Here is a 20,379-nt window from a genome sequence, read left to right as displayed (position 1 = left end):
GTATAAGAAGATAATGTTATCATCTGCTTATCGTTCTTCCTGTCAGTGATAAACAGTCAATCGGTCCAGTGCTGTAAACCATAGTTACCCTGTTTCCAGATTTATTACCCGGATATCTCCTATAAGTTACTATTGAATGGGATTCATATTGAATGGAAACCTTTAAATGGATTAGGTTAAAATACTCGAAATAACTGCAGGCCGGTCTACTTCTTTTATCAGGAAGCATTAGCGCTGAATTATCCTTATCGTATTCATCCAAGCAGCTGCCTTCTGAACTAGTAATATGGAAGACTGGAGAAGAATTGATATCGATGCTTACGATCCTGAAAGTGGGAGATTAACGGCGGATGATTTGAAACCACCATATTCACATACCGTGAGTTTACAAGAGTTACAGCCAACCATTCAACAGTTACGTTCTTACACATCATCTGGTGATTTTGCAGCTGCTGTTGAGCTATTCACAACTGATCCTCCATACAACGCCGACGAACAAGCGAAATCACAATATTTCTCTGGTATATTGGAGGTGCTAACCCAAGTGAGACAAGTGGATATTGCTAATATAGTTAAGCGCTTGGATCGCAAGCAACAAGACGCATTGATAAAATACCTATACAAGGGTATGTCTATACCTGAGGGTCAAAAGCATGGGGGTATCCTTCTCGCATGGTTCGAAAAGTTAACGCAAGTTGCGGGTGTCAATCCAATCGTTCACTATCTCTCGGATAGAAGAACTGTATAAAGAACTATATAACAGTACGATTTTACTTAATTTAGTATGATATATTTACTCTAACGTATATGATCCAGTTTCACCTACCAATGGGCGATCATTACGGATCTTTGTTTGTTTGGCCTTTGTTCACATGGAGTGCAGGCCCTTTATTAAGTATTACTGGGACCTCTCAGAGTTAGTATTTCCAAAAAAAAAAAAAAGAGAAAGTACTAGTTTTAAACATTCAGTTCTTATTGAAAGCACAGACATATGCCAAGAAAGGGTTATAATATTGTCAAGAAGGCTCCAGTATATTGTTCCTGCTTTTCACAATGCCAGAAACTTTAAACGATAGCAATAAACGTGCGCTTCCTGAGGTGAATTCGGAATTAGAAAGCACAGAAACTCCTGTGAAGAAGGTCAAACTCAATGATAAAGATGAAGCAAAACCTTCAGAAGAGACTGATAAGTTCATAACAGAGAATGATACAGCAAATGAAGAGGCCAATTCCGTAGAGAGACCTAAAAATATTGAAACTGCTGAGACAACGGAAACAGCGGTAACAAAAGAAGAAGATACAAATAATAAAAAAGAAGAAGAGGCCAAGGAAAAAGATGAGGGCGCCAAGGCAGAGATAGAAGGGAAGAAAACAGAACCTAAACCAGAAAAAGACGTGGAAAAACCATCGTTCACATTTGGCCAATCTTCAAGTTTTGTTTCTGGCTTTGGAGTGGCAACTAAACCATTTGGAGCAGCCAATGCTTTTTCTGCTGGTTTACCTGCGGCTAAAACCACTGAGAAAGATGGAAATAAGGACACCGTCAAGGTTGAACCAGGTTTCTCGTTCGGATCTGGTCTATCATTTGGTGCTGGATTCAAAGCTGCAAAAGTAGCCTCCAAAGATAGTGTTGCAAAAGACAAGCAAACAGTCGAATCAGAAAAAAAGGAAAGTACTCCAGCCCAATCAAGAGAGCCAACAGTAAAATTAACGAAACAAGACGTCAAATCGGGCGAAGAGACAGAAGAATCGATCTTCCAAACAAATGCCAAGCTGTATCAGCTTACCGATATAAAGGATGGTTGGAAGGAAAGAGGAATTGGTGTTCTACATTTAAATAAAGATGAAGTTTCAGAAAAGTCGAGAATAGTAATGAGATCCCGTGGGTTATTGAAAGTAATATTGAATCTACCGCTTGTAAAAGGATTTTCTATTAAAAAAGGGTTCCCAGGTTCTCTGAACGGAGAAAAGTTCGTCAGAATATTAGCAGTTGATGAGAACAAGAATCCTGTCCAGTATGCCTTAAGGACAGGAAAAGCTGAAATAGCAGATGAGTTATATGAGAAAGTAAATGCTCATATCCTGGAGAATTGAATTGGACATATTACTTCTGATTCAAACAGACTTTGTAAAATTGACACTACTTAAAACCTTTTGAATAATACCTTAATTAAGATTATTTAGCAGAAGATTTGAGAAAGGCAACGCTGCATATTGTAGTTCCTTTGACACCACCGAACTCAAATATTGGATAGTTTACCGATTTCCATTTTTTCAACGTCTCTGTTTCAATAATCTTTATGAGTTCCTCTTCTGTAAAATTGCATGATGTAATCAACAGAATACTGTTTTCGCCTAATATCTTCTCTATCACTTTCGGATAGACATCTACCACGGTTTCATTGTTTTCAAATTTTATACCGCTTAATGCGATGGCATCTAGTGTACCTTTATCTAGAACGACATCGAATTTACCTGGGGCCCATTGTTCATTGAATATATCTGCCGTAGCAAAAGTTACGTTATCATTTTGGCTGTATTTAGTCTTGAGAATCTCAGCAGCAAACTCGACTGATTTTTCAGAGTAATCTACACCGATCATTTCACCTTTGAAACCTTCCTCCAATAGAGTGAACAAAAGATGACCATTTCCAGTTCCGAGATCAATCATTGAGCTGTCTTCTTTGATATTGTATTCGCCCAAGTTATCTAGTAGAAATTCGACCATTTTCTCCTCTGCATCGTTATCAGCGAACCAGCATTCTCCAGTATCCTCAGGGTTCTCCTCGAAGTTTTGTTTCTCTAATGAGTAGAAATCGTCCCAGTATTCCTTAGTTCCCAACTTAGAAGTATTCAATTTTGTTGTATCTTCCATGTTTCTAGTGTAAGTTTTCTGGACAAAAATGAACCAACGGATAAATTACCGCAATTATCAGTGTTGATATTTGGAACGGAACTTCAATTGCTGATCTTATTGCGATGCCTCTGTACCAATTCTCAGAGATGACTTTCTGTATATATTTGTATATAATCAAAACGTTTTCGAGATGTCTAGCGGACGTAAGAAAAATAAATTGAAAAGTTAAAACTGATAATTTGACATTGAATTTGAAACAATATCATTAACAACATCTGAAACGATCGAAGGTAGCAGTTATTTCTTTATCTTGAAATCACTCGCACAAGCTCAAAAAAATACTGCGGTATGACTAACATCCACTACCTTCCTGAATTGGAGGATTCATATTCTGCATTAAACAGCGATCAAATCGAAATTTTAAGGCAACAGGTGCTCAATGAAGGGGGCGAAATATCATCTATTCAATCACGCTTCAATTACGCCTGGGGTCTCGTCAGATCGACGAATAAGGAAGATCAGATGTTGGGTGTTAAGTTATTGACGGACATATACAAAGAATCTCCAATGAGAAGAAGAGAGTGCTTATACTATTTGACCATCGGATGTTACAAACTCGGCGAATACTCTACTGCAAAGCGGTACGTGGATGCACTAGTGCATCATGAACCTGAAAACAAACAAGCATTGATGCTACAAACCGCTGTAGAAAACAAGATCACTTCTCAGGGATTAAAAGGGATTGCCTTGATCAGTGCAGGAATCGCCATCGGCGCAACCACCATCGGCCTCCTTATCAGAGGCAGAAGGCGCTAACAAATTTCTTTCCTCCACTACATTCTCAAGAATAGAAATATAATCTCCAGGGAATATCCTGTCACCCATATTACTCGCTTGTAAATAATGTTATATGTATGTCCCTATCAATCTAATGAAATAATCTGCTAATGATCAAAATATATTCGAACTTGTGAATCTTCAATTCATGAATTGCATCACAAAGTTTACATTAAAAGATGAAATGTAGTTACAAAAGTGAGAACAACGAAGAAGTGAAATGTTTCTGTTACAATTGCTAGTAATGATGGATACATAGGAAGAATTGTTTCCATTGGACCAAGTACTGCCCCACAGTTCTAGTGGCCTTCGCCTTCGCCTTGGGTAAAGGCATTGGTATCGTATCACGTGACCATAGGAAATTTCCAGATTACCAAATCAGTATGATGGTCTCTCCTCCTTACTAACTGGCGGTATCACGTAGTCTTCCATTAAATAGTAACAAACAACAACAACCGAGTCTAATTCTGTCCAGTTTGCCGCAATTCACACACCTAGCACCCTGTTCTACGTCTGTTTTTTCCTCTTGTTTTGTCGAAGGCATCGTATCTTCTGTGGATACTGCACCCGTCATCACGCACTCGACTATTGGAAGCCCTTATTCACTCGAGAACACCAAATGAGGTTCGCCGGTTGTTTACACTTCCCACCAACGCGCGTAACACGTAAACTATCCTACTTAATCGAGATATACGTGTTTGTCATGAAGACCGACGCCCCCGCACAGAAACCGGCGCTCAATCTCCAGCCCGACACGTAAACTTGCCGTTGAATTTCTTTATTTTTAAATCGAAAAAAAACGCGAAAAAAATTTCACCCGTTCTTATTCCCACAGAGATGAATATAATCGAGGAGTTTAACAACTCGTACAAGGTCCTGGCTGACATATGTATATATATAAGCCAAGACGCGTTCAGCTTTGAGTTTCAGACTATTTCTTATTCTTACTTTCGCATTATAAACCTGTTTTGAAGGCCACTTCCTTCATTAAGATTCTTAGAGGGCCAGAAGCAAGCAGAGATCCGACATTGAAAACATATCGCTTTGGATAATAAGTTTTATCGATCAAAAACTCGACTCTTGATACAATATTCAGCAAACAATAGTATCTTTTTGCAAACATTGTGCCGAATATACAGCTAAAGCTAACATTGTTTCTTCTCTTTAATTACTTCGCTGCGTGAAGTTTAACTGAAAAAAAGATGTTCGTATACAAGAGAGATGGCCATAAGGAGCCAGTTCAATTTGATAAGATCACTGCGCGTGTGTCACGTCTCTGTTATGGTTTAGATGCAAAACATATCGATGCTGTTAAAATCACTCAGCGTATTATTTCTGGTGTTTATGAAGGTGTTACTACCGTGGAATTGGATAATTTGGCTGCTGAAACATGTGCTTACATGACCACTATCCATCCAGATTATGCTACCCTGGCTGCTAGAATTGCTATTTCTAATTTGCACAAGCAAACTACAAAACAGTTCTCTCAAGTTGTTGACGACTTGTACCAATGGGTTAATCCAAGGACTGGTATTCACTCCCCAATGATTTCCGACGAAGTTTATAAGATTGTCATGGATAATAAGGACACTTTGAACTCTGCTATCGTTTACGACAGAGATTTCCAATTCAATTACTTCGGTTTCAAGACCTTAGAACGTTCTTACTTGTTGAGAATCGATGGTAAGGTTGCTGAACGTCCACAACACATGATTATGAGAGTGGCTGTTGGTATTCACGGTAACGATATAGAACGAGTATTAGAGACTTACAACCTAATGTCTCAAAGATATTTCACCCACGCTTCTCCTACATTGTTCAACGCTGGTACTCCTCATCCTCAAATGTCATCTTGTTTCTTGGTTGCTATGAAAGAGGATTCCATCGAAGGTATTTACGATACCTTGAAGGAATGTGCTATGATCTCAAAGACTGCTGGTGGTATTGGGTTGCACATTCACAACATCCGTTCTACTGGTTCTTACATTGCTGGTACCAACGGAACTTCTAATGGTATCATTCCAATGATCCGTGTCTTCAACAACACTGCTCGTTACGTTGACCAAGGTGGTAACAAGAGACCAGGTGCCTTCGCTTTATACATTGAACCATGGCATTCTGATATCTTCGATTTCATTGATATCAGGAAGAATCATGGAAAGGAAGAAATTCGTGCTAGAGATTTATTCCCTGCATTGTGGATTCCTGATTTGTTCATGAAGAGAGTGGAAAAGAACCAGGACTGGACCTTGTTCTCTCCTAATGAAGCTCCCGGTTTACCTGACGCTTACGGTGAAGAATTTGAAGAAATGTATGAACGTTACGAAAGAGAAGGTCGTGGTAGAAAAACCGTTAAGGCCCAAAAATTATGGTATGCTATCTTGGAAGCGCAAACAGAAACAGGTACTCCGTTCATGCTTTACAAGGATGCTTGTAACTTGAAGAGCAATCAAAAGAACCTGGGTACCATTAAGTCTTCAAACTTGTGTTGTGAAATTGTCGAATATTCTGACCCTACAGAAACCGCCGTTTGTAACTTGGCTTCCATCGCGTTACCAGCTTTCATTGAAAGGTCTACCGACGGAAAAACTCAGACATACAACTTTGAGAAGCTACACAGCATCGCTAAGGTACTAACACGCAACTTGAACAGAATCATAGACCGTAACTATTACCCAGTTGAAACCGCTAGAAGATCGAACATGAGACACAGACCTATTGCTTTGGGTGTCCAAGGTCTAGCCGACGCTTTTATGATGTTGCGTTTGCCATTTGATTCTGAAGAAGCTAAGAAACTGAACATTGAAATCTTCGAAACCATTTACCATGGTGCCTGCGAAGCTTCCATGGAATTGGCCAAAGAAGAAGGCCATTATGAAACATTCCCAGGTTCTCCTGCATCTCAAGGTCAATTGCAATTCGATTTATGGGGTAAGACACCAACTGCTCTATGGGACTGGAATACTTTGAAAGAACAAATCAAGTTGAATGGTATGAGAAACTCATTGTTGGTTGCTCCAATGCCAACAGCATCCACATCTCAAATTTTGGGTTACAACGAATGTTTTGAACCATACACATCCAACATGTACTCTCGTCGTGTTTTGTCTGGTGAGTTCCAAATTGTCAACCCATACTTATTGCATGACTTGGTTGACTTGGGTATTTGGGATGAAGCTATGAAATCTCATATTATTGCCGACAATGGTTCCATTCAGAACTTACCAAATATCCCACAAGAATTGAAGGACCTATACAAGACTGTTTGGGAATTGTCTCAAAAGCATATTATCGACATGGCGGCCGACCGTGCTGCTTACATTGATCAATCTCAATCCTTAAATATCCATATTCGTGCACCAACCATGGGTAAGTTAACTTCCATGCATTTCTACGGATGGAAAAAGGGTTTGAAGACTGGTATGTACTACCTAAGAACACAAGCTGCATCTGCTGCAATTCAATTTACTATCGATAAGTCTGTTGCAGAACAAGCTGCTAATAGTGTTGTTGATCTTTCTAAACTTAACCGCCCAGTTTACATTCCTCATAAAGCCAGTGTCAATGACCAAAGTGTGACACCGGCTGTGGAGGCTTTCAAAGAAGTTTCTCCAGCTCCATCTAGTGAAGAATCTATCGTAAACAGCGTAGCATCCCTAAAAATTGATGACACTCAACCAGTCACTCCAGTTACTCCTGCCGAGTCAGCAAAGGATGCCGAGGATGTTAAACAAGCCCCAACCGACGCTAGTGAGTTCGATATTTTCAACTCCAAGGTTATTGCTTGTGCTATTGATAACCCAGAAGCTTGTGAAATGTGTTCCGGATAAACACATCTCTTAGCATAGAAATTGTTCCAAATCGTCCTTTTTCGATCCTAATACTTTTCTCTATTCTACAGAGGCCTTTAATTAAGCTTTCACTTCTTGAGTCACACTTTAACTACTAATATTTCTTAGAGTTGTTTTTCTTCCTGATTCCTTACCCTTTTTCAAGGGTTCTAGCATCAGTGTAGATATTCAGCTCATTTCCTTCACTTTTTCTCTTTTGGTGTTTAATGTCGCTAGGGTATCTTTTATAAATATGTCCCCACTTGTACGCACCTACGTGTATGTAACTAATTTTTGATATGTTTTTAGATTTTCCGGTGTTTATGAAACTGAAAAAACCGCTTCGAGTAAGAGTTAATGTTATTGTTAAGACGTGGGTCACAACCTAAACGTACTGGCCTATCATAGACATACTATAGGTACACCGCTCTATTACCATCTTCTAACAATCATATACCGAAGTGTCTGTGATGGGTACAGGTCCATATCCTTCTGCAGAAGAGCTGAATGCTCCACTCATCTGTGATGATGAGGAAGCACAAGCTTATGAAATGAGAGATATGTTACCGGCCCAGGATACGACCAGCAATCTCACCGAAACTGGCGATGACATACGGGAATTAAGATATAGTGATAATAGACCAATCTGGGAGAAGATTTGGTGCGGGCCAATAAACCCAGAGGATGAACCTCCAAAATTCCATCTAAGATGGAAGACGTTGAAGTATCTGGACGGACTACCGAAGAGGCTATTTAATTCAAATCTCGGGAACAAAGCTTTGGTACGATACGGGATACTTATCATTTATGTGTCAATTTGGTTCAGCATTGTGTCATCCATACTTTTTCCTTATCTACTTCGCGCTCCAGTATTCAGTCAAAATGGAAGTGGAGAAGACATCACTATCATGCCTTTGACGTGTACACAATCATTGAAAAGCTGGAAAGGAGAAAATAATGCCTGTGGAACTAATGCAGAGTTTTGTACAACTACTGACAATGACTTTTTCGTAAGATGTCCAGCGTTATGCGATCGAGCATGGATTTATTCGGCACAGACGGTCGGTAATCAAAGAGTTAAATATAGAGAATTCAACATTGGAGGTGGTCCAACGAAAGATAATGCCATTTTATCCCACCCTTATCGTGGTGATTCTGCCATATGTTCCAGTGCGTATCATTCAGGTTTAATATCCGGTTTATCTGGGGGATGTGTTCGAGTATCAAGCCAAGGACCTCAAGCTAAATTCCTCAGTGTTAATGGGAAATCTGGATTGTCTGTAGGTTTTGATTCGTTCTTCCCTCTATCATTTGCTTTCACAGAAATGCAGGATGGAATAGCAAGTGGATGCTATGACCCGAGATCGTTGGTAATGGCCTTGAATATTGTGTTTTCTCTGCCTATCTTTTTTCTTTACGAAGCGGTGATTGGGTATTGGACCGTTACTTTGGCAGGTTTTTGGACTTTACTACTGATTTTCGACCCACCAATGCTCACAGATCCAACAGATCTTACTACGGTTGCTGAATTGATTAGTGTGGGATTTGAAAGGTTACTTCCCCTTTCATTTATTCTATATGTTATATGGAAAGCATCGGTGAAACGTACTTTAGATAATGGTTCACCGCTGGTAAAAGCCACCCTCTGGTTCCCAATGTTCTGGCTTGGTGTCATGAATAACGTGACTTTTGATAGACTACCTGTAGATAGACTAACCCTTAAAGATCTTAAAGAACTTGCAGGTGCTTTACTAGCAGTTGGATCAATAATAAGTACCATTCTAATATGCGCGGTGATACAAACATATTCAATTTGGAAGTCAGGTAGATTTGCAAAGTACTTCAAAGTTTTGATCACGGTTATCATGGGCGTGATAGCATTGACATTAATTCCAGGACTAAACTTGAGAATTCATCACTACATCCTCGGCATGACACTGGTGATGTTTTGTTCTACAAGAGGCGCCTCAGCGTATCTATTCCAAGGTATACTAATCGGACTTGTTATTTCGGGAGTGGGAACCTGGGGCTTTGCAAGCATAGTCGAGACCGATCTTTCTCTATTACGTGGCGAAGCAGGGGCAGCATTTATGCCGCCTATATTCGACTTCAATGAATCACAACCCTTGACGATTTCTTGGCATCCAAGAAACGAGACAGCAATTCCATCAGAGCTAGACGGGTATTCACTGCTAATTAATGATGTTGAGAGATACGTCGGACCATCCTCGCAGATAGATCTAGACTTACTACTCGATGGAAACCTTGCTTTTGCACGACTCGTGCTTGACTCTCAACAAAAGTCGGAAAACAATTCTATTCCTCTCTACATACGAGTTGCTCATGCTAATACAAAAAACCCTATTGATAAGCGAGGCGACTACACAAACGCTGCAATTTTACAATTTCCCGAAGGATTATGGCAGGATCCATCGCCTGGGGTTAGTTAAATACTTTATAAATATATATACGACTTTTATCTCATGAACTGACCTTTTTCTCTTCACTTTATTCGGATTGCCTTTTCCTTTTCGATTTTCCTGTCTGTTCTGTTCTAAAGTATATCAATAAAAAACCCAAAATCACTTGAGCCATAAAATAAAAACATACAAGTGGAACAAACGTTTTGGACGGGCTACTTCCAGCAATCCACTTGACAAAACTGAAGCGGTTGCGAAAGACGGCCAGTTTATTACATTCACTAAAAATTTAGTTGTGATCTAGATTCAGTCGAACAAACATGCCGTCTTCTGAGATCGAAAGAATATCACAGTTATTGAAAGATGATGTGTCAACTGAGAGCATTCGTAAAGTCAGAGAAAACCTCATTAAGGAGAAGTCAACGGTAGAATATCAATTGAATAAACAATCCAAAGCCCGTTTCCAAGATGCTCAATCTTGCCTACAATTAATGACCCAAGCTCAGAGAAATATGAAATCTCTCAAGGACGATTTACGTAAAGTCGACAGTCTCAGTAAAGAAAATAGGTCATCGATTGAGAGGTATGATATAATTAACGACGCAACTAGATTGCACGAACTAATGGAAAACACTACGGCGATCCATCAAAAAATCATACAATATAACGATTTCCTCAATGAATTGGAGACACTTCTAGATCATGAACTGAGTCACGATCCTTTGGAATCTGGATGTCCAAGTTTGCTCAAAATCCATTTCATGATTACTGCAGCCCGTGATTTTCATGATCAAATGATAACTCTAGCTTCTATTTCGTCAATTGATGTACAAACAACGATGTCAAAGGTTTTTCAAAGAGTCCCAGGTTGTATCGAAAAGTTCAACAAACTCTTGCGGGACATTACGTATGACATTATCGAAGCGGTACGAACAGAAAATCAATCACTGTTGATACGGCTCTTCAAGGTTATTCATGTGGAAGAATGCGAAGATATCAAAATAATAGCAACTAGAAATATCATCAAAGCGAAAGAGCTGGAATCGGAGTCCAAAAAATCCAAGAAAGTCTCAGACAAAATGTCAGCATTTGACACTAACAATAAAAAATATACAGAGTACCCTACCGCATTAGGCATAGCAACAGAAATTAACAAAGGAACTATTCAGACACGGACTCTACCGCGTGGCTATAAAACTTTCTTTTTAAGTACAATTCACAAAGGTATCCAAGAAATGTTCACTGAAGTAAGAAATGAATACAGTGGTGACAAGAAATTCGATGTTTTAAACAACTTGGATTGGGTTTTTAATGAATTAATGGTCGTTCGAGACCATGTCACTCCATTAGGACCTGCTCATTGGAAACTTTTCGAAAGATACTTCGAGTTTTATTATGATGAGATTCACAAATTGATTACCGAGCTTGTGGATTCTGAACCAGAAACCATAATTATCTTAGATATTTTGGAGTTCGATAAAAACTTCCAATCAGTCTTAAAGAAAGAATTCGGATTTAACAAGGATAGAATAAAGAGTATTATCGGTGACTCTGAGAAGGAGCAACTACTCTCCGACTATCTAACATTGATTTTGAACAAGATGAGAGAATGGATTGGTAATCTTGAGAAAACTGAAGTCGTTATCTTCACTGAAAGAAGTTCTCCACCACATGTTGACTCCGATAATTGGTTATTTCTTGATGGTACTAAAACTTGTTTCCAAATGTTCAACCAACAAGTTGAAGTCGCTGCTGGTTCGGGTCAAGCTAAAATACTTGTCGGTGTTGTAGAAAGATTCTGCAATTTGCTTTTATCCAGACAAGAGATTTGGGTTCAGACCATTAATGATCAGTTAGAGAAGTGTATTGAGTTTAACCATCGTTACGAAATGAATCCTGAAAGCTTCACGAAAGAGAACGAGTTCCCTGGCGGACTTGTGGAATACTTGGTAGCTGTTGCTAATGATCAAATGAAAGCTGCGGACTATGCCGTGGCAATTTCTCAAAAGTATGGTTCATATGTTTCTAAAGTTCATGAACGTGCTATAACAGCGCAAATAGAAAAGACATTGGACGGATTTGCCTACGTGGCAAAGTGTGCTACAAGTGGTATTTGTAAGGTTATATTTGATGACTTAAGGACTCCATACAGTGAAATTTTCGACAAATCCTGGTATGGAGGAAACCAAACTCAGCAAATTGCCTCTACTGTTCAAGAATACTTGAATGACATTAAAGAACAGATGAATCCATTCATTTTCTTCTCATTAGTTGAAACTACTGTAGAAGACGCTTTATTGAAATACGTGCAATGTTTGAAGTACGAACATTCCATAAAGAATAAAGGAAATAAATTCTTAGATTGCATAAGAAGGGACTTCAAAATCTTCTACCAGTTGTTTGTAGAATATGTGCCAGCTGAAGAAAAGGCCATGCTTGACGATAAGTTCAAGTTTGCTGAATATTTTATAGATTTATGCTGCGACACCTCAGATGCGGTAATAGAGTCATGGAAACTATGTCTTGAAACATACTGGGATTGTCCGTTAGCGGTACTACAACATATTTTGAAGAGTAGAAAAGATGTAGACAAGTCCGATATGAAGAGAATGTTGGCACAGGCCGAAGCGATCCAAACAAGCCCACAACGCATTGCTCAGTTGAAATCGATGGATTTACCTGCGACGTTCATTAGTCGCTTTTGAAAACAAGTAAATCTAACCTTATTTCCTACTTTTTTTTTCTCCGTCATTTCTCATGTTCACGTTGATTATATCATAGTATATACCTTTTCACAATGCTATGTAACTGTTACTACCAGTAGCTACTGGAGATACCACTTTTCATAGTTCTATAATAGTATCCAGTATACACTTACTAGCAAAATTCTTTTGGTATCTGGTTGGCCAGAGCCCAGCGGTATTTGATAATGGAAAGCACCGTCTGATTTATCGTTCCAAGAAGAACCAATGTAACTATCCACGCTAAAATCTGCTGTATTGACGTTATTTGCGTTCAATTTCGTTACGTTAACAATGAATTTGTGTTTTGATGACAACTCATTCAATTGAGCCAAAACTAACTCGACTGATGAAGGAATTGGCTCATCCTTATTGAAGATCTCATTCAGAATGGAGCTGAGTTTTTCTCTGGATACCGGTCCATTGAGCTCCCTCGAATTATCCGTAATTTTGATACTGGAAGTCATAGCTCACAAAATTTCCAGAAACAGGTAATTAGAGTCTATTAGGTGACGTAACACGTTAGCTTTTGAGGTGGCCCTCCATTAATGGTGTCCTTTGAATGGATGCTCTTGATCTGAAAGCTGGCAGGTATCCGAGAATCATACTCAAAACGAAAAAAGGGAAATGTCACATTATGTTACCCGGACATTCACTAGTTTGAACATTTCATTTTAGAATTACCGGGTAACCCACGTGCTCCCTTGATTTTAGCTAATATCTGAGTAAATGGAAATATGAATGTATTTTGCAATATTAAAATGCCATATAAAGGTTCCTTATAAAAGGTAAGTTTTGAAAACTAAATCCATCAACGGTACAAATTATTCACCTGCTGATAATTTACCGTTAGCGATCTGTTTTCCTTGTCCTAATTTAACATAGTATATATTGTTGGGAACAGAGGGTACTTAAACGAGTGGGTTATTAATTGGGAACTGCACTTTTACAGAAACGCATCAGTTCTTTTTTTTGTCTGCCGAAACTATCAAATTCACATATATAAGGAAGATTAAAATCTGATACAGAAGATTCCGCCGATCACCTTCCAGTCTTTATTAATACACATCTGAATTTTCTTGTTTAGTTCAGAAAGTAAAGATTATCATCATCTATCAATACAGAAAGAAATGTCTGCTCCTTTACTACAGAAAGCTCCTGGCAAGCGTATCGCTTTGCCAACAAGAGTTGAACCTAAGGTGTTTTTCGCCAACGAACGTACTTTCCTATCATGGTTAAACTTCACAGTGATGCTTGGAGGTTTAGGTGTCGGTTTGTTAAATTTCGGGGATAAAGTTGGTCGTATCAGTGCTGGACTTTTCACACTGGTAGCGATGGGAACTATGATTTATGCATTGGTGACGTACCATTGGAGAGCGGCTGCAATTAGACGCAGAGGATCCGGTCCATATGATGATAGATTTGGCCCTACCTTGCTATGTTTCTTTTTGTTGGTAGCTGTCATCGTGAATTTCTTCTTGAAGTTGAAATACCAAGGAGACACACAACAAAGCGATTAATTGCATCTTATTCGTCCCGTTACAAAGTGAGCAACATATATGAGAGATGGACGTATAAAGACATCCCAATTATTAACCATATACTGTCATGTACTTTTTAAAAATTAATCAATTAATTATTACCTGAAAAGAAGAAAATAAAAATTATCCGTTAAAGCTTATCACTGATCTTGGAGGTCCAAGCGTTGACACATCAAACTCTGTACGTAAGAACCAAGAAAAGACCAGCATCCCCTTATATTTTGGGTAGGCATAGTTAACAATTTGTTACACTCATAGCACATACGTTTCAATCACAGAAAACCTAGTTTAATCTCCACACAAAAATACCTAGCAAACATTCACAGAGACATGAATGGTTTTAATTGTACCACAACTCGGAAGTGTACTGGCAACACAAATATATAACTCAGACGTACGTTCTTTCAAATTTAAATATTTATCCTGTCTTATTCTTTAGTTGGACAGAATGAGAAATAATTGTGGAACGGGGCAGAAGAGTGTGTGGTATGAATTTGTTTCAAAAAACTCGATACCATCCGAGAATATTATTTACTATTCGGACCTCAACAGCTCAGGTTCGGAGTTCCGGCGTCCACCTGGTGCAGTAACTGTCTGTGATACTCAAAACTGAGAAAATACCGAGAAACGAACATCGAGGTTCGTAGGAAAAGCATCGATCGGCACATGAAAAACATGCTTTTGCGTATTGGAAATCGGAGCTTGACATTGTGGAAACCTAGTATCTATATCGGAAGAAAATCCAGTTTTTATTTTACACCTGGTTTGAATACCTTTGTTCCACTGTGATTAGACTTTTCACCTCCGACGTAATGCCATCACCGCTATTTCCAGTCACGTAATTGAAGAGGTACTAATGAGATTCCACGTCTTTTCCTTTTGTTTTCTGTTTCACAGCTGAGATCACAATGCGAGTTTCGCATTGGTGATCTATATTCCCAGTTTTTAACCTGACGTTTGGTAATACTTAATGACAAAACAGTAAACCATAATTCCTTACCAGTAGTAACCGGTAGCAAAGCGTTTTGTTTCCCAAGCTTTGTTGGCATGTGCCCTATAGCTTGTTTACACCGTTACGAATTGAAGCAAACTGGCAACTGCTCATCTATAGGGAAAGATACACGGAGATAATGGGTGCGACCGGCAGTGAACATGCAAGAGGAAAAACTATGATAAATAAAGTGGGGCTCTAACGAAGCCCCACTCTTATTTTTCATTACCTCTACTCTTACGGTTATTCCTTGCAAGAAACTCCAGACGGAGGCCCCCTCAAAATTCCAAAGTAATGAGGGGCAGAAGTGGGAAACCTAGCACAAAAACAGAAGGAGCAAAAAAAAAAAGAAAAACCGATTTTTGCCCCTCACCGATTAATTCTTCCTTTTTCAACAGTAAAAGATAAACTTCCTAGAAATGCAGCAGTGAGGCCAGGAACGAAATACCAACTGCCCGTACTGTTCTGCGTGCGAAACCTTCTTTTAACATTCATTCCTCGAACTAGGCAATTGATGACATATGCCAGTCCAAAGATAGAAATAGCACTTAAAGCAGAGAGGGGAGCCAAGGGTGTCTGCTAGGAACAGAAGCTCGAAGAGTGTCAAGAAAAGAGGTACCCTCAAGACGGGTTCTATATCGCTTTCTAAGGGTATCACATAGTTAGGCACGGTTTGTAAGATATTCGGTTTGTACGAAAAGAAATTAACTGAAATAGCCAGTGATGTTCTTACAGTCCCGAACACGCAGTTTAGAGAAGGTCATCCAAAGGTTCTGACATATTACCAATGGAACGGAACGGTTTCGTAATGGGCCCCACCGACCCTGTATCTTTGCCCCTCACTTTTCACATTTCTGTTGGCATTTCTCGAGGGGTTCAAAAGAAATCCAGCTTTTTTAAACTTTCTTAGACGTGGACGGACGTTATAATCAATAACTACTTGTTTATGTAGCGTCGCTTCTCAGTGGCGGTGCTAATGGTTTCTTTTACTGTAAGTGATGAAGGAGTTACGGACCAGTTGTTGTTGTTTTTAATGTTGAGCTGATCAACAACATATAAATACAAAGGGTTATTGAATCAAACTTTTCTCCGTATTCAGAGTAATTCAAATTGTATGAAATATATTGTGAATATATTCATGTGGTACCACAACAAGCAAAGAGTATTGATTCATTAGTAACCGGTCAAAGACTATCTTATTAAGAGAACTGATACACCAATATACAATCAATACACAATGCTAGGACGTACTCAAGTTACAACCCTAAGACGTTTCATCAGATTATACTCCCAATTACCATTGAAGGTCCCAGTTCAACTTCCAAATGGTATCACATACGAGCAACCAACTGGTCTATTCATCAATGGTGAGTTTGTGCCATCTAGACAACACAAGACTTTTGAAGTGTTGAACCCTTCCAACGAAGAAGAAATTACCCATATTTATGAAGCACGTGAAGATGACGTGGATATCGCTGTCGCTGCAGCTAAAAAAGCCTTCAACAACGGTTGGTCTACTGCTGAACCAGAAGATAGAGCTAAATGTTTGCTGAAGTTGGCTGATTTGATTGACCAACATGCAGAGACTTTGGCTTCTATCGAATCTTTGGATAACGGTAAATCCCTATTTTGCTCACGTGGTGATGTGGCGCTAGTTGCCAAATACTTAAGGTCATGTGCCGGTTGGGCTGATAAGATTTATGGTAAGGTTATCGATACTGGCGCTGACCATTTCTCATACACCAAGAGAGAACCATTGGGTGTATGTGGTCAAATTATCCCATGGAATTTCCCACTATTGATGTGGTCCTGGAAAGTTGGTCCAGCTTTGGCTACCGGTAACACTGTGGTGTTGAAACCTGCTGAAGCAACTCCATTGTCTGCTCTATATGCATGCCAATTGGTGCAAGAAGCTGGTGTACCAAAGGGTGTTGTTAACATCATCCCAGGTTTCGGTAAAATCGTCGGTGAAAGAATTTGTACCCATCCTGACATCAAGAAGGTCGCTTTCACTGGTTCCACTGCTACTGGTCGTCACATTATGAAAACTTGTGCCGATTCCATCAAGAAGGTCACTTTAGAACTTGGTGGTAAGTCTCCAAATATCGTTTTCGGTGATGCTGACTTGGATAAAGCTGTTAAGAACATTGCTTTTGGTATCTTCTACAACTCCGGTGAAGTCTGTTGCGCAGGTTCAAGAATTTACGTTCAAGATACTGTTTACGAAGAGGTCTTAGAAAAATTCAAGCAATACGCTGAATCTCTAAAGGTCGGTAATCCATTCGAAGAAAACGTTTTCCAAGGTGCTCAAACTTCTCAAATGCAAATTGACAAGATCTTATCCTATGTTGATGTCGGTACTTCTGAAGGTGCTCGTGTCATCACTGGTGGTGAAAGAATCGGTAACAAGGGTTACTTTATCAAGCCAACTATCTTTGCTGATGTTAAAGAAGACATGCAAATTGTTAAGGAAGAAATCTTTGGTCCTGTTGTAACAGTCTCTAAGTTCACTACCGTTGACGAAGTCGTCGCTAAGGCTAACGACTCTGAATATGGTCTTGCTGCCGGTATTCACACTAAGGATGTTAACAAGGCTATTGACGTTTCCAACAGAGTTAAGGCCGGTACCGTCTGGATTAACACCTACAACAACTTCCATCAAAATGTTCCATTCGGTGGTTTCGGCCAATCCGGTATCGGTAGAGAGATGGGTGCTGAAGCTTTAGATAACTACACCCAAACAAAGGCTGTCAGAATGGCCATTGACCACCCAAACTATTAAGAAGTTCGGAAAAATAATGGACTCATACACGAACAAATACTCACATAGAGATGATTAACAACTGCCCTCTCTCTGTATTATAGCTCACACAAATGAAATGACCCCGGAGGTCTACTAACAGTATTTCCTATTTAGCCCGTCCGACTAAAACAAGCACAAGCAATTAATGATAAAGCTATTTTTTCATTTTATAGCTCATCTGCAAATGAAAATTAGCATCATTCTACATATATACATACATTCTTATTAAAAATTCACATCGTTATCAACCCTTCATCTGTTTATTACTTTAAACCTATATCTGATTTGCCATGCACTATGAACTACACAGACCTTCATTAAACGGAATGAGTGATAAGTCATTTTCTGTCACTATGATAGTCAACAAAAAGTGAATGGGACATACCGTCCTCGAGGACTGCCAGCATCCGTACATTATGTATCATAATAACACCCACACATTAAAACAGAATGTAATTGCCTTTATAGGAAAGTCACGTGAAATTCAAAAAAATAAAAACCCGAATCAGAATATGCCCGGCTCGACACTGAGCTGGTAGGGAAGAATCTTGGCTGCTCCTTCATTGCGATCCCCCCAGCTGGCGAGAGTTTCTCTCTGTCTCTGCCTGGATCTGCCCAGCAGAAACGTTCTTACGGTAGTGGCTCGCCCAGCCTAGGCAATATCCACCCTTCCTATGCCCTTGGTGCATCGTAGACTACTGCTCTCCGTTTCTCACAGTCGTTGGACACTACGACCAACGAGGCTTTTCGGCTCTATTCGCTTGTAGCAGCTCGCCAGCCAGTTGTTGCATTGCGTTGTAGGGTATTGTCTCTGTGGTTCACTCGATTCTCAACGAACTTGGATTTTTGGTAATTCAACGATTTTTCAAAATATATGGAAAACCTGGTATTTGAGTTTTAACAGTAGTTTTATGTAGGAAGTGTTGATGTTCTTATAGCTATATTGTTTGTACTAATACACCGGAAAGAAGCTGTAAACAGAAGGATAACAACAGAAATGGTATGTCTGAGAGTGTCGGAAACTAATGGTGGGAGTTATTTCAGTGAAAGCAATGAATTTGTCGAATAATTTGGAGTGAGACCTATATGTTTAACAAAATATGACCAATAAATGAATTTATGGAAGGACAGAACTCAAACGAAAAGACTACGTTATCGGATTACTACTTCAAGTGATATTCTCAGTAGTTTGGATTCAGATACTTGCGTGTAAGCATCGCAGGATTTAAGTCAAGTTATTTGATGACCAATGCATTATCGTCGTATTGAATCAAAAATGGAAACAACCTATTATGAACTTACAGAGAGAATGAGAATACAGGAATAATTAGTATTTTACCGTTCACAGTGGACGAACCTTGGCTACCAGCAGTGTAATAATCAGGCAGTATTTGAAATCTCTGTGTCTGAAAGGAAATTTGTATGAATGAGCCATCTTGATATGCACATGTAAAAACAGAGCCAATAATGTAGAAGTCTCTCCAATCACTGATTTAAATGAACATCTGGGACCTAAATTGCATTAGAAATGAATTTTTTACTAACATATTTCATCCTCGCTAATTTTTAATAGTCTGACGCTATTACTATCCGTACCAGAAAGGTTATCTCCAACCCATTGTTGGCCAGAAAGCAATTCGTCGTTGACGTCTTGCACCCAAACAGAGCTAACGTTTCCAAGGATGAATTGCGTGAAAAGTTGGCTGAAGCTTACAAGGCTGAAAAGGACGCTGTTTCCGTCTTCGGTTTCAGAACCCAATACGGTGGTGGTAAATCCACTGGTTTTGGTTTGGTCTACAACTCTGTTGCTGACGCCAAGAAGTTCGAACCAGCTTACAGATTAGTCAGATACGGTTTGGCTGAAAAGGTCGAAAAGGCCTCCAGACAACAAAGAAAACAAAGAAAGAACAGAGGTAAGAAGATCTTCGGTACTGGTAAGAGTATTGCCAAGAAGGCCGCTAGACGTAACGCTGATTAAATTCAATAAACCCCAATACCAACCATATTATAAGTTGCATTACTTTAACTTTTTATCAATTGGTTTATTACCGTTTATTTGAATTTATATCTACATTAGCATGAAGTTACTCTGCTGCTGGATTTATCCTCCTAATATTTCTCAAAATTTCTTTATATGTATTTTATATATATGTAAAAACGCCACAAATACAATATAATTTTGTTTCCATCGAGCTGTGCTAAGTACCCTAGTTTTATAAGTTGTGTTAATTACGTTTTCTTCGATCATAGAATCCTTAGTATGTGATATGTTTTATATTTCGTCAGATATTGTGCAAAACAACAATAGAAATATTGAAAATAGGACGAATTCAATGCTCAACATGCTGAATAGTAAAAA

The 20,379-nt window shown here is 39.1% G+C and overlaps 11 protein-coding genes across 11 annotated transcripts; 9 read left to right on the top strand and 2 right to left on the bottom strand.

The window, feature by feature from the left end:
• Positions 1 to 286: 286 nt before the first annotated feature.
• On the top strand, positions 287 to 748 carry ARC15 (Arc15p; the record flags this gene model as incomplete). The annotated part of the gene is made up of 1 exon (XM_452555.1): positions 287 to 748. The coding sequence occupies one exon, from the start codon at positions 287 to 289 to the stop codon at positions 746 to 748; it is 462 nt and encodes a 153-aa protein (XP_452555.1).
• A 305-nt stretch (positions 749 to 1,053) lies between these two features.
• On the top strand, positions 1,054 to 2,094 carry YRB2 (Yrb2p; the record flags this gene model as incomplete). The annotated part of the gene is made up of 1 exon (XM_452554.1): positions 1,054 to 2,094. One exon carries the CDS (start codon positions 1,054 to 1,056, stop codon positions 2,092 to 2,094), a length of 1,041 nt encoding a protein of 346 aa, XP_452554.1.
• Positions 2,095 to 2,176: 82 nt separating this feature from the next.
• EFM4 (Efm4p) lies at positions 2,177 to 2,875 on the bottom strand (the record flags this gene model as incomplete). Its single annotated transcript, XM_452553.1, has 1 exon — positions 2,177 to 2,875. The coding sequence occupies one exon, from the start codon at positions 2,873 to 2,875 to the stop codon at positions 2,177 to 2,179; it is 699 nt and encodes a 232-aa protein (XP_452553.1).
• Positions 2,876 to 3,205: 330 nt separating this feature from the next.
• On the top strand, positions 3,206 to 3,673 carry FIS1 (Fis1p; the record flags this gene model as incomplete). The annotated part of the gene is made up of 1 exon (XM_452552.1): positions 3,206 to 3,673. The coding sequence occupies one exon, from the start codon at positions 3,206 to 3,208 to the stop codon at positions 3,671 to 3,673; it is 468 nt and encodes a 155-aa protein (XP_452552.1).
• A 1,223-nt stretch (positions 3,674 to 4,896) lies between these two features.
• RNR3 (ribonucleotide-diphosphate reductase subunit RNR3) lies at positions 4,897 to 7,524 on the top strand (the record flags this gene model as incomplete). Its single annotated transcript, XM_452551.1, has 1 exon — positions 4,897 to 7,524. One exon carries the CDS (start codon positions 4,897 to 4,899, stop codon positions 7,522 to 7,524), a length of 2,628 nt encoding a protein of 875 aa, XP_452551.1.
• A 470-nt stretch (positions 7,525 to 7,994) lies between these two features.
• KLLA0_C07865g (uncharacterized protein) lies at positions 7,995 to 9,974 on the top strand (the record flags this gene model as incomplete). Its single annotated transcript, XM_452550.1, has 1 exon — positions 7,995 to 9,974. One exon carries the CDS (start codon positions 7,995 to 7,997, stop codon positions 9,972 to 9,974), a length of 1,980 nt encoding a protein of 659 aa, XP_452550.1.
• A 290-nt stretch (positions 9,975 to 10,264) lies between these two features.
• On the top strand, positions 10,265 to 12,649 carry SEC6 (SNARE-binding exocyst subunit SEC6; the record flags this gene model as incomplete). Its single annotated transcript, XM_452549.1, has 1 exon — positions 10,265 to 12,649. One exon carries the CDS (start codon positions 10,265 to 10,267, stop codon positions 12,647 to 12,649), a length of 2,385 nt encoding a protein of 794 aa, XP_452549.1.
• A 146-nt stretch (positions 12,650 to 12,795) lies between these two features.
• TDA2 (Tda2p) lies at positions 12,796 to 13,152 on the bottom strand (the record flags this gene model as incomplete). Its single annotated transcript, XM_452548.1, has 1 exon — positions 12,796 to 13,152. One exon carries the CDS (start codon positions 13,150 to 13,152, stop codon positions 12,796 to 12,798), a length of 357 nt encoding a protein of 118 aa, XP_452548.1.
• Positions 13,153 to 13,815: 663 nt separating this feature from the next.
• Positions 13,816 to 14,205, top strand: VTC1 (Vtc1p; the record flags this gene model as incomplete). Its single annotated transcript, XM_452547.1, has 1 exon — positions 13,816 to 14,205. The coding sequence occupies one exon, from the start codon at positions 13,816 to 13,818 to the stop codon at positions 14,203 to 14,205; it is 390 nt and encodes a 129-aa protein (XP_452547.1).
• Positions 14,206 to 16,454: 2,249 nt separating this feature from the next.
• Positions 16,455 to 17,999, top strand: ALD5 (aldehyde dehydrogenase (NAD(P)(+)) ALD5; the record flags this gene model as incomplete). The annotated part of the gene is made up of 1 exon (XM_452546.1): positions 16,455 to 17,999. The coding sequence occupies one exon, from the start codon at positions 16,455 to 16,457 to the stop codon at positions 17,997 to 17,999; it is 1,545 nt and encodes a 514-aa protein (XP_452546.1).
• A 1,018-nt stretch (positions 18,000 to 19,017) lies between these two features.
• On the top strand, positions 19,018 to 19,998 carry KLLA0_C07755g (40S ribosomal protein eS24; the record flags this gene model as incomplete). Its single annotated transcript, XM_452545.1, has 2 exons — positions 19,018 to 19,020; positions 19,594 to 19,998. The coding sequence occupies 2 exons, from the start codon at positions 19,018 to 19,020 to the stop codon at positions 19,996 to 19,998; spliced, it is 408 nt and encodes a 135-aa protein (XP_452545.1).
• Positions 19,999 to 20,379: the final 381 nt, after the last annotated feature.

This window comes from Kluyveromyces lactis (genome assembly GCF_000002515.2).
Source record: "Kluyveromyces lactis strain NRRL Y-1140 chromosome C complete sequence".
NCBI lineage: Eukaryota > Fungi > Ascomycota > Saccharomycetes > Saccharomycetales > Saccharomycetaceae > Kluyveromyces > Kluyveromyces lactis.
Note: the sequence above shows the minus strand (reverse complement) of the source record. Positions and strands in the feature narration are given on the sequence as shown.